We start from the raw sequence: 14217 nt of genomic DNA, 5'->3' as shown, positions 1-14217 counted from the left end.
GATTTCAGGCTTGGGGGCCTCTCAGTTGGGTCTCAATTTATTGTGATGGGATTTGTGGGGTGTGTTTGCTTCGTTAAATAGGTCATGCACGGAATTAAAATAGGGTGGCACTTCCAAACTAAATTGTTATTAGGAAAAATCTAATTGTATTTCCTACTTCTTCCTATTCAAGAACCATTTTTTTTTAAGAAGGATCGATGATGGTTCCCCATCTACCTCCGAAGTGACTCGGACCCCAGCCTAATGGTCGGAGGTGAAGCGTCTTACCACCGAGCTGCGCTTCGTTGTCGGGATGGGAATGAACGAGTCATCCAACCTTTCCCCAAGCAAGGGTCCAGACCAGTTAACTGTATCAACCCAATCAAGGGTACCAAGTTAACCTATCTCCCCCAGTTAATTTTATTTTAGAAAACTTTTAATTTTAATGGAATAGTCCAAAAAAGAATATATTTCATTTTTAATTGGATTGAAAGAGCATATTATAAGAAAAAATTGATATTATGAATATGTGAAAATATAATCTGAATAGAATTTGTAGTGTAGTTATTAAATATCATTTTCCTGAAACGAGTGTTGTATTCTCTATAATATTCTGTCTTTTACTTTATCCTATTTTCATTTTAACTACTCTATCCGTTCCATAAAAATATGTTCACTTTTCATTTTCGTCCGTCCCACAAAAATATGTGCATTCCATTTGTGGAAAGTTATTTCAATTTAATACTACTAATAAATGTGGGTTCTACTATCTAATAACATTACTTTAACTGTTTTTATCCTTCTCTCTTTTACTTTACCAATTTTGTCTTAATTCTCGTGCTATATCACATGTCCATATTTTTATGGGACGAAAAGAGTATTAAATAGTACTCCCTCCGTCCCAACTAAATTGAGACAAAACTTTTGGGCACGGAAATTAAGAAATTGTGTTGAAAAGTAGGAGAGAAGAATAAAGTAGGAAAGAGGAAGAAAGAGCAAGTAGATGATGTAAGTTTTGTTTATTTGGAAAAGAAAAATGACTCAATTTAGTTGAGACATTCCAAAAAGGAATACAATTCAACTTAATTGAAATGGAGGGACTATCATTTTCTCCAATCAAGTGGTTAAAAGAAATGTTTGCAGCGAATGGAGCATAAAAAGTTATGGAAATTGTTGTCACGTCTATTAAGATATACTACCATTAAATCTGGCATATTCCATTGAGCTTTGAAATTCTATAGTGAAGGAATGTGATTAATTTCATAGGATAAGAAGCCTCAATAATTTAATGCTACATGGTTTCAATAGTATGTCTCAACTCTCAAGAAGCAAAGACATATTAAATATAACTTAGATTAAGGAGGATTATATTCAATGTCGAACTAATTTTAAAGACCGAACTAGAGAACAAATCTCATCCACCCCTTAGATTTAATCTAACTGTTATTTCATTATCAATTAAATTTGATTTTTTTCAATTAAACTTACAAAATGGTTGTTTAGCAACTCCAAAATTGTAGCGGTTATTTGGTTACCTTAATTCATGCAACTTAATTATGGAAAATATGTCAGCATTTTTTTTTGTGATTCACGATTGTTTGAAATTGAATCTGCTAATATATTCAAATACAATTTTTAGTCTCTCTATATGATCGAATATGCAATTCCATATTCAATCACAATCTTCAACTATCGTCTCTACTTCTTCTTATTTGTTATCCTTTGATTTGGTTGTACGAATTCTTCAAACATCTTTACGCCTTCAACGCAAATTACCAGTACATAATGCACAACTCGAGCAATCCTTCTCTCACAACTGAATTTTCTCCGTAAGCAGCAAACGTATGTGGAACTACTTCTACAGAAAATAGGACAATATTCGATGATTTACAATCTCCAGTCGGCGGCTCGCTTTTTTATTTTGATTCTGAATCATCTAAGGATGAAGAAGGCAATCCAGGTTAGTTATATTGATTTTAATCAAGTTTGATATGGTATCTTATTTTTTGAATGATTATTTTAGTGATTATGGTATTGATTTATTCTTTTGATCGTGAAATATTTTTCATACAAATGAACTTTTTTATTGTTGGAATGAACTATTTTTGGTTTTGTATGAAGTGTTAAATTGTATTTAAAATCTGTTTATCATCTCTAATTTTTTTCTTATTTTTCGTTTAGTTTTCAATTAATGTGTTTTTAGTGTTATGAATCATTTTTATCAATAATTGTATTATTCGTTTTCTGTGTTAGTCTAGTTTCGCCAACAGTTCTTTTTGAATAAATCTTTTAGTGAATGATGTAGGGATTTATGATGGAATGGTTCTGTAACGCCCCAAACTCTTAAAAACAGGGAACACTACCAAAAATACTAAAAATGCAAATTTCTTCTATTTAAAAAAAAAAATTTAAAAAAAACTTCTAATTGGCGAATGAAAAATGAAACAATTTAATAAATTGAAAAGAGAACACATCATTTACATTTCATTCTAGTTCTTAAAGAAAACATTGTCATTTGACACTAATAATATATATATGATGTGATCATATGATAACCCATATTTATGGTAATAACCTAATAACCTATCATTTTATGGACGAAATATATCATTTTATAAAATAGAATATCATTTTATGGATTAAAAGTATCATTCTATGCATGCTGAAAAAATATCATTTTATAGTGTATAATATCATTTTTAGTAAAAATGATATTTTTGACCCATAAAATGATAGGTTATTAGGTTATTACCATAAATATGGTTATCATTTTAACGCACCCCATATATATATAGGGGTGCATTATAATGATAACCCCAATTTCCGTAATAACCATATAACTAAATCTGGACCACACATTTTTAAAATCACGTGGTCTAGATTCAAACTTAGCTTTCTTTCATAAAAAAGGCGCAGAGGGTAAGTATGTCATTTCGCTTATTTAATTTCTGAATTTCGCTCATGATAAAATTTACGTATCCAAATTTCGCTCATTTAAATACGTAAAATCTTATTTCCCATGATATACAGATGTATGAGGTTCAGTTACACGTATGTATGAGGTTCAGTTATACGTAAAATCTCATTTCTCATGATATACAAATTTCGCTCATTTAAGTAGTAAAATCTTATTTAAGTATCATTTTATCATTTTATCAGTCAGTCAAAAGTATCATTTTATCAACTCAGAGTATCATTCTATCCGGCAAAACTATAATTCTATGCAATAAACCTAACATATATCATTTTATCATTTTATCAGTCAGTCAAAAGTATCATTTTATCAACTTAGAGTATCATTCTATCCGGCAAAATTATCATTCTATGCAATAAACCTAACATATATCATTTTATCATTTTATCAGTCAGTCAAAAGTATCATTTTATCAACTCAGAGTATCATTCTATCCGGCAAAACTATCATTCTATGCAATAAACCTAACATATATCATTTTATCATTTTATCAGTCAGTCAAAAGTATCATTTTATCAACTCAGAGTATCATTCTATCCGGCAAACCTATCATTCTATGCAATAAACCTAACATATATCATTTTATCATTTTACGTGATATTTGGCGAAATTCAGAAATTAAATGAGGGAAATGACATATTTACCCCCGCGCTTTTTTTATGAAGTAAATCTAAGTTTGAATCTCAACCACAAGATTAGAAAATATGTGTGGTTCAGATTTGGTTATAGGGTTATTACGTGATTTAGGGGTTATCATATGATCACAACTCTATATATATATATAGGGGCACCTTATTCTCCTTTTCACATCTTACATCCTTTTTCCTTCTTAATAATAACCGTTAGATGTAGGGAATCGACGGATCAAAATGTGTCAATAAAACTACTTCCGTGTTGCATTATAGAAGGATGGTACATGCAGTGTAGGGTTAATCCTAGACATTTTAACCAAATATGAACCGCCATATTTTTGGTAGTCGAGAAATTCGGGGGATTTGAAACGACCCCTTTCTACTTCTTTCTTCATTCATTACCCACTTAACCCAAGCCACTCCTTCCACTTTCTCAACAGCCGAAACCCTAAAATTCTCCCTCCCAGCGCCGCCGGAGAATACTGGTGATTTTGTCGACCGAATTTCGTAGTTAGTAGCTCTCGCCGATAACATATACTCAGAAACACCGATTCATTTCTAGTTTGTATGTGTCGACAGTGATTTAGGCGTCTTTTTTCAGTGATTTGGCAGACCCATGTTGTAAAAATTGAATCTTTGAATGCGACGAGGCGCAAAAATATCCGAAATAAATTGTTCGACAATTGGTTGTAACTGATTATCCTGATGTAGATATTGTGTTGTGTTAAATGGGGATGGATTTAGGTCTCTTATATTTCTGTTTTATGCCAGGTTCAAAATGCCTAAAGGACGTCCGCGCTCGCAAGCCTCACAGGATGCAGGTAGATTGCCGTCGCATCTTGTGTTTTTCAGTATCAGTTTAGTTTATTGTGTATAATAATGGTCCCAGGTCTGTGTGTTGCTTGTGTTAACCGTGCTAGAGAATAAGATATTTAACATTACTGTGTGCATTTTTTTGGGCATATCGTGCATTATGTATCATTATCTATGCATTATATTGCTGTTGAAAAGGTGTGTTGTTTGTATTGTTACAGAGGATTCAGATTGATGATTAAATGTATATTATTTAAAAATTGATTTGACAGTTTGCATTATTTGGGTCATTTTATGCATTATGGCTAAGATTACTGTGTGCATTTTTAAGGCAATACTGTGCATTATGTATCATTATCTTTGCATTATATTGCTGTTAAAATGGTGTGTTGTCTGTGTTGTTTCAGAGGATTCAGATTGACGATTGAATATAGATTCTTTACAATATGGATTGACAGTAAGAATTATTTGGTTCATTGTATGCAATATGGCTAAGATTACTCTGTGCATTTTTGTAGGCCATTCTGTGCATTATGTGTCCTCTATGATTTATGCATAAAGTTAACCTGTAAATTTATGTGCATTATTTACTTTATTCTGTGCATTATGTAACGTGATATTTGCATTGTAGTAAGTATTTGAAGCATTATTTACGGTCATAGCTGTCGTTGTTAAGTATTATACACTAATTATTGTGCCATACGCATCATATGTTGTGGTATATGTATTAATGGTGTTATATGTGGTGTTTAAGTTTAATTAATTAATTATTGCGACTTCAGCATCATATATTCTGCTATACATATTAATCAGTAATCAAATTCAGTTCATGATGTGTTTTTTGGTCCATTTCAGATAACCAGCTTAGAGTCGACATAGACAGTGTTGTCGACGACATTATTCCAGTGGCCCTTGCTAAAAGATTTAGGGAGAGGTTAGCCGAGATAGGCCCTGGGACCTCTGGTAGTCAAGGAGAGCCTAAACAACCTACGGGGCGAAAACAGGATCGACTATACTGCCGCGAAAAACCTGCAAATTTCAATTTCGAATGCTGGGTAGAAAATTATGGTTTGTAGTGCGTGACTCTCTGGTATTTGTTGGAAGACTTAGCATTTTAGATATTATTACAACCTTCAATACACTTAACAATGTTTTTGAGAAAGTCTTTTTGAAACAAGCAACGTGCGCCACACCGCGCAATCCAGACGAAATCTTTTTTACCCGAAACATTGCCTCTCACGAATTATGCATTATATAGAAACCTAAGTGCATTATACATCGTCAATACGTGCATTATATGCTTCGTCTCAACCTAATACCCTACATATGCCGCTACCGAATCCATGGAGAAAATTCTCAAAGCAATCAGTAATGTTATACAATGTCAACACAAAACACGATTTAATTGTTGATTAAAACCTACCCCCTACATACTACACCCTACCCCCTAGGCTTATTAAACCCTTAGGGGAAACAAGCAAGGTGCGCCACAAATCGCAAACCAGACGACCCTATCTTTTTTACCCGAAACAATCTCGCTCACTAATTATGCATTATATAGACATCTAAGTGCATCATACGTCGTCAATACGTGCATTATATGCCGAGTCTCAACCTAATACCCTACATATGCCGCCCGCGAATCCTTGGAGAAATTTCTCACAGCAAGCAGTAATGTTATACCATGGCAACAAAAAACACGATTTTATTGTTGATTAAAAATCAATTAATCAAACTAATACAACTTGTACATACGACACCCTACCCCCTAGGCTTATTAAACCCTTAGGGGAAACAAGCAACGTGCGCCACACCGCGCAATCCAGACGAAATCTTTTTTACCCGAAACATTGCCTCTCACGAATTATGCATTATATAGAAACCTAAGTGCATTATACATCGTCAATACGTGCATTATATGCTTCGTCTCAACCTAATACCCTACATATGCCGCTAGCGAATCCATGGAGAAAGTTCTCACAGAAAGCAATAATGTTATACCATGGCAACACAAAACACAATTTAATTGTTGATTAAAAATCAAATAATCAAACTGCTACCACTTCTACAGAAAGATCCGCAACATTAAAAAAACATGCTACTTCATGATTTACCTTCTTCCATTGCTTAAGATCACGCTCTGACTACCAACGACTGATTAACAATAGGATTTAGATTTGTGATAATTGAAACCTTCCAAAAAATAGTAATGCAGAATCATATACGTCTGACGCTTCTCTGCCTTCTTCGACGTGAGAGAAGAAAATAAACCGTAATATTTGCAAAGGAGAGAATCATGGAATTTCCATAACTAACACATAATTATCTACCAAATTTGCCCTTAATCAATTTTTAATTGATAATAATTAAATGGAATCAGCGATTTTTTTAAGCCACAAGATTGCTGGAATTAAAGGTTGAGATTAAAAAGGAAAAATGAGGAAATATGAGAAAAGGAAATGAATACATCCCTATATATATATATATATATATATATATATATATGGATGTATTTCTTTCCTTTTTTATCTTTTGTTCTATTGTTCTTTTTAATCTCGGCCATTCATTCTGAATATCTAACAGCCCCAAATAATGCCAACTTATGTTAAATTAAATCATTAAAAATTGTGAAAAGGTTAGTTTAGGGAATCGACGTTGGTGGTTGTTATGGAAAATCCCATAATTTTCTCTTCCAAACTCAGCGGTTATTTTGATTGCAGATCACGTTCAATTTGTGGTTTCTTCCTAAAGATTTTGCGTCTGCACTCCACAAATCTCATCGCACCTGTACCTCCTCCTCGTCGCAGCTGTGCCGTTCATCTACATCCAGGTTTAACCCTATTTACTTGCATTTCGCTGCTTCATAATTTTTTCCCTCAATAAATTAAATATATTTATGTAATACTGCAATCAGAATTGCTTAATTGTGGGTGATCCTAAACGGACAGCCAGCATATATGGAGTCGTGATATCGTTTAGCAAAATGACGAGATCTCATCTTTTTAGTGATTGACTTATCTTATCATGACTGGATTTTCTTACTGATGGCTACTGCAGATGGAGTGAAGTTGTGATTTTGCTGTGCAACTATCTGAATTATGTTATGAATTGCCATGAGCCATTTTCTTCCTCAGCACGTACAATCTGAGTGATCCTGTTAATTCTGTTTTTATCCTTTTCTTTTTTTCGTTTTTCATTTTTCGTCGCGCGGTTAATCTGAATGTACATACTGTGTAGTATAATGCGTAGTTTTAGTTTCTGTAATGCATTATTTGTGATATGTAATGAACATTTATCCTGCCCCGTTTAATTTAAGTTGTGTCGTGTTTCGATGTTTGTCGCACGTTTCTTGTTTTCTCTAAGGGTTTAACAACCCCAGGGGCTAGGGTGTAGTATGTTCTAAGTCTAAAAAACATTGTCCAAATACACGAGCTGCAGTAATTCATCTCGGGTTGAACATGCATAGCGCATAGGTATTTTTAAAACAGATATACATAATGTACATTTTTGTATAGTATAATGCGTAGTTTAGTTTCTGTAATGCATTTTTTATGATATGTAATGAACATTTATCCTGACTCGTTTAATTTAAGGTGTGCCGTGTTTCGATGTTTGGCGAACGATTATTGTTTTCCCTAAGGGTTTAACAAGCCTAGGGGCTAGGGTGTAGTATGTTCTAAGTCTAAAAAATGTTGTCCAAATACACGAGCTGCAGTAATTCGTCTGGGGTTGCACATGCATAGCGCGTAGGCATTTTTTAAAACAGATATGCATAATGTACATATTGTGTAGTATAATGCGTAGTTTTAGTTTCTGTAATGCATTATTTGTGATATGTAATGAACATTTATCCTGCCCCGTTTAATTTAAGTTGTGCAGTGTTTCGATGTTTGGTGCACCTTTCTTGTTTTTCCCTAAGGGTTTAACAAGCCCAGGGGCTAGGGTGTAGTATGTTCTAAGTCTAAAAACATTGTCCAAATACACGAGCTGCAGTAATTCGTCTGGGTTGCGCATGCATAGCGCGTAGCCATTTTTTAAAACAGATATACATAATGTACATATTGTGTAGTATAATCCGTAGTTTTAGTTTCTGTAATGCATTATTTGTGATATGTAATGAACATTTATCCTGCCCCGTTTAATTTAAGTTGTGTCGTGTTTCGATGTTTGGCGCACGTTTCTTGTTTTCCCTAAGGGTTTAACAAGCCCAGGGGCTAGGGTGTGGTATGTTCTAAATCTAAAAAACGTTGTCCAAATACATGAGCTGCAGTAATTCATCTCGGGTTGCACATGCATAGAGCATAAGCATTTTTTAAAACAGATATACATAATGTACATATTGTGTAGTATAATGCGTAGTTTTAGTTTCTGTAATGCATTATTTGTGATATGTAATGAACATTTATCCTACCCCGTTTAATTTAAGTTGTGCCGTGTTTTGATGTTTGGCGCACGTTTCTTGTTTTCCCTAAGGTTTTAACAAGCCCAGGGGCTAGGGTGTAGTATATTCTAAGTCTTAAAAACGTTGTCCAAATACACGAGCTGCAGTAATTCATCTCGGGTTGCACATGCATAGCGCGTAGGCATATTTTAAAATAGATATACATAATGTACATATTGTGTAGTATAATGCGTAGTTTTAGTTTCTGTAATGCATTATTTGTGATATGTAATGAACAGTTATTCTGCCCCGTTTAATTTAAGTTGTGCCGTGTTTCAATGTTTGGCGCACGTTTCTTGATTTTCCTAAGGGTTTAACAAGCTCAGGGGCTAGGGTGTAGTATGTTCTAAGTCTAAAAAACGTTGTCCAAATACACGAGTTGCAGTAATTCATCTCGGGTTGCACATGCATAGCGCGTAGGCATTTTTTAAAACAGATATACATAATGTACATATTGTGTAGTATAATGCGTAGTTTTAGTTTATGTAATGCATTTTTTGTGATATGTAATGAACATTTATCCTGACCCGTTTAATTTAAGGTGTGTCATGTTTCGATGTTTGTCTAGCGATTCTTGTTTTCCCTAAGGGTTTAACAAGCCTAAGGGCTAGGTGTAGTATGTACACATTAATAACAACGTTAACAAAGACCAGTAGTTTGAGTTATAAAACTAGTGTTTTGTTATAATCGCGGTTATGGACTAATTTTGACTGATTTACATAATGTACATATTATGTAAGAGACGACCGTCCTTTCTTCCTCTAGGGTTCTTCGGCTCACCCTGATCTCTAGCCGTACTTGGGCCTACCTCGGCCAATCTATCCCTGAATTTTTTTGCAAATGCTACCGGAATTACATCGTCGACCGCTTCGTCGATGTCGAGTCTTAGCTGCTTCTCTGCTATGGAACAAACAAAATAAAACATCAGAAAATTATCATTAAAACATAATACAACATGATATGCGCACTTTGAATCTTCACTGAGTGGATTAACCAATATAAACAATACCTCTCATAATGCATATTATACTCCAAATAATGACAATTACCTACTACATAATGCACTGCCTAAACTAAATACCGCACATATGTAATCTTCACTGAGTTGATTAACCCATATACAAAATACCTCTCATAATGCATAATATACTCCAAATAATGAATAATACTAACTACAACAAGCACTTCTGATTTCAAATAATGTGTACTTTGAAATTCACTGAAATAATTCACACATATACACAATAGCATTCCTAATGAATACTATAATGTACATAATGACAAAAACTTAACCTATAATGCGCAAGACAAATTAAAAAATGCACATATTTATATTGCATTCAATAATGGATCATTTTACACTTTGAATCTTCACTGAGTCTATTAACCCATATAAAAAATACCTCTAATAATGCCTAATAAAAACCAATTAACGACAATAACCTACTACATAATGTATTGTACAAACCAAATAATGCACATATGTAATCTTCACTGAGTCTATTAACCAATATAAAAAACTCTAATAATGCATAATATACTCCAAATAATGACAATAACCTGCTACACAATGCACTGCCTAAACCAAACAATACACATATGTAATCTTCAGAGAGATGATTAACCCATATGCAAAATACCTCTCATAATGCATAATAGACTCTAAATAATGACAATTACATACTGCATAATGCACTTCCTAAACCAAATACTGCACATATGTAATCTTCGTTGAGTTGATTACCCCATATACACAATACCTCTCATAATGCATAATATACTGCAGATAATGACAATTTAAAGATACATAATGCACTGCCTAAACCAAATAAAGTAAATATGTAATCTTGACTGAGTTGAATAACACATATACATAATACCTCTAATAATGTATACTGCATATAATGACAACTAGCAGCTACATAATGCACTACCTAAACCAAATAATGCACATACGTATCTTCCAATAACACTTTTCCCACAACAGCAAACGAACCGGGTACATAAGTCAAATATGTAACAAATAATGCATCCAAGTACATCAATAATGTGGATTTTAGATTATCTAATGCGCACAAAAAAGTCATGCAATTACCCTTCCAGCCATTACACAGATATGAAGATGAATACACATTGGAAGCCTAATTGATGTCGAACAACTGAACCAATTATACACTCACTTCATACGCTCAATCAAATGAAGTAATTATACACGCAGTTATACAGATTCTTTCACGTAATGGCTAAACCATGCACAACAACAGTCACATAATGGCTAAACCATGATAAATAATGCATAGAAATAGCTACCTAATGAACAGATTCAATCAAGTAATGAACATACAAATATTGCATTCACCCATTGACCCATGTACAATAGCTATCACATAATGGCTAAAACATGATAATTAATGCATACAAATAGGTACATAATGTACAGATTCAGTTTATAATGCGGCCATGTATATTGCATTCACCTAGTACTTCACGAGAGAAGCAGACAACTATTCCAGGAATTGGAAATGCAAATGAAATAGAATGCTCACCTTCAGACTGGGGTGGTTGTGAAGTTGAAGGACGTCCTCTTTTCGTCATGATAAATCTAGGAGACGAACCAAAAAACCAGAACCCTATGAGATTTCATCTACATAATGGGTCACTAAACAATTGTAAACTAGAAAATAATTACAAAATCAATTAAAGACCCAACCCTAACCACAATGAATACGAATAATTATTTAACAACCAGAAAATAATACGAAAAAATTTGTGAATCGACGAGTTGGTGGTGTGGTAGGCGGCGAATATCGCGGATAAACGGTGGATGGAACGCAGATATTGAACTTCTTCAAAACCTACCTCTTCGTCGACTTCAGGAGATGCTCGCACAATACGGGAATGACAGTTTGACAGTGAAACAGACCACCGTCGACGCTCTTTGGATATTGATAGTCCTTTGAGGAGGCGGCTAGGGTTTTGAAAGTTGATCGAAATTGGGGAGAAGATTTGTGGTGAGAGATTGAAGGAGAGACGTTTGGAGTGAGAAATTGGGCAACCCTAGGGGTTGAATTCCTCAGCATGCTTTACTTTCGGACCTTCCATATTCTGGCGGTTCAAAAACAACCTTATAATGCACCGCGTGTTTAAAAAACAAAATTACCCTTATAATGCACTAAAACAACCTTATAATGCACCGCGTGTTTAAAAAACAAGCATCCATCCGGACCGTTGATGAATCGAATCTAATGGCATATATTTAGAAGATTGAAGGATCTAAGGGATGAATAGGAAATAATGCTCCCATATATATATACATATGTATATATAGAGTAGTAATCTAGGGCAAGTGCCCATTAACTACATAACTAGAGAACAAATCATAGGCACAAGATCAAAAAAATCAAGGGCTAGTATTAATTTTCGAATTTAAGGAGAAATTAGTTCCCTCAATCACAAATTTACTCCATAATAACAAGACAGGGGCATTATGGTCATTGCATAACCAATTGAATTTACTCCAACATCAGATTAGGTTGGCAAATTGAATTCATTTGAAAAGGAACCCGCGATTCTTCTTCTCTCTTCTCCTCTTCTCTGTTCTGGAAATTAAACCGACAAATGGTGTTGAGCTCGGAAGTTTCAGTTAATGCACAAGGAATAAACAATGACGCAGAGAAACACCGATGGATTCACGAGTCTCTCACCGAAAGAGAAGCCACAGGAATTGTGCTCTCCGTCGGCGGTGCCCGGAGGAAGTGCCTGTGGGGAATTATGAAGAAAAGCAGGTAGCAGATGGTTGATTTGGCAGGGCGGTGGCAGAGATTGTCACCGGGAAGGAGTGAGAAATAAATTATTTAGTGGATTTTGTTTTGAGGAAATGGTGACGATGACGATCGATAGTGCTAAATAAAATCCAACCGTGCATGTTTTTTGGGTCAGTTGCTGTCTCTTGGATACGAGTATGCAACTGCTTAGAATTGAGGAAGAGCTAGGTGATCAAGCAATATATGGAGGTATCTGAGTGATGTGTTTTGTAAACAACAGTGAAGTAAGATCATGCTACGAGTGATGTGTTTTGTAAACAACAGTGAAGTAAGATCATGCTACGAGTTATGTGTTTTGTAAACAACAGTGAAGTAAGATCATGCTAAGAGTGATTTGTTTTGTAAACAACAGTGAAGTAAGATCATGCTAAGAGTGATGTGTTTTGTAAACAACAGTGAAGTAATATTATGCTAAGAGTGATGTGTTTTGTAAACAACAGTGAAGTAAGATCATGCTAAGAGTGATGTGTTTTGTAAACAACAGTGAAGTAAGATCAAGCTAAGAGTGATGTGTTTTGTAAATAACAGTGAAGTAAAATCTTGCTAAGAGTGATGTGTTTTGTTAACAACAGTGAAGTAAAATCATTCTAATAGTGATGTGTTTTGTTAACAACAGTGAAGTAAAATCATTCTAATAGTGATGTATTTTATTAACAACAGTGAAGTAAAATCGTTCTAATAGTGATGTGTTTTGTTAACAACAGTGAAGAAAAATCGTTCTAATAGTGATGTGTTTATTAACAACAGTGAAGTAAAATCATTCTAATAGTGATATATTTTATTAACAACAGAGAACACTATAATAATATTATCACAATGCAAATACTCTACACATTATTGGCTTTCCCTACACATATCAACTTTCAACATCCAAAATACAATAAGATTTCCCCACAAATTAAACTATGTTGTAAAATGTAGAATATCATTTCACAAGTCACGACGTGTAACAACAGTAGGCAGCAGATCTCAAGGCTTCGATCGGCTTCTATGACGGGATTGTCGTTGAGAAGCTGCAGCACATCCTCCCCACCGCATCTCATGCATTTTGCCACATCCTCTCCGCCGCTGCTGCTGCCGCAGTCGGCCCATCTACACATTTTATATTGGAAAGGCGCAGTTCGAGATCGAGAAGACCTCGGCGGGGGGGCTGAGGGTGAAGGTGACGGAGGAGATGATCGTACGGCGGCACAGGGAGATGGAGGCGGAGGCGGAGATGGCGAGGCAGATCGCAAGGGTGTGCACGACGCCGCAGCTGAAGAAGGAGAATGAGACGCTGGTGGGGTGGCGGAGGCAGTGGAAGCCGAAGCTGGATACGGTGTATGAGAAGAAGGGGCGGAGGCCGAGGAAGATTTTGAGGAAAACGAAATCAAATGTTGTGTGAATTGAATTTGAGTACACGGATTGTATCATTAATATGGAACAATGTATTTCCCAAAATACCCCCGTGCAATTTTTATTAATAGAAAATGAATACTTAATCTAGTCATTAGATTAAGATAATGAGTGACTGAGATTTATTCTCTAGTTATACACTTAAAATTAGTTATACAT

General features: G+C 34.7%; 1 protein-coding gene across 1 annotated transcript; it reads left to right on the top strand.

Moving 5' to 3' along the window:
* Positions 1 to 124: 124 nt before the first annotated feature.
* Positions 125 to 5510, top strand: LOC121800455. Its single transcript, XM_042200032.1, has 4 exons — positions 125 to 367; positions 1817 to 1939; positions 4357 to 4406; positions 5254 to 5510. Exons 1-4 carry the CDS (start codon positions 244 to 246, stop codon positions 5275 to 5277), a joined length of 321 nt encoding a protein of 106 aa, XP_042055966.1. The 5' UTR covers positions 125 to 243; the 3' UTR covers positions 5278 to 5510.
* Positions 5511 to 14217: the final 8707 nt, after the last annotated feature.

The sequence above is a fragment of the Salvia splendens genome, chromosome 4, assembly GCF_004379255.2.
Source record: "Salvia splendens isolate huo1 chromosome 4, SspV2, whole genome shotgun sequence".
Lineage (NCBI taxonomy): Eukaryota > Viridiplantae > Streptophyta > Magnoliopsida > Lamiales > Lamiaceae > Salvia > Salvia splendens.
The sequence above is the reverse complement of the archived record's forward strand: the minus strand, read 5'-3'. Positions and strand labels throughout refer to the sequence as shown.

Bases quoted from the DNA above. Each gene is read 5' to 3' on its own strand.
- LOC121800455 (XM_042200032.1), top strand. From the start codon at position 244: ATGGTCGGAGGTGAAGCGTCTTACCACCGAGCTGCGCTTCGTTGTCGG. The intron at 368-1,816 runs GTACCAAGTTAA...CTCCGTAAGCAG, and splicing joins CTGTATCAACCCAATCAAGG to CAAACGTATGTGGAACTACT. The intron at 4,407-5,253 runs GTAGATTGCCGT...GGTCCATTTCAG, and splicing joins GCAAGCCTCACAGGATGCAG to ATAACCAGCTTAGAGTCGAC.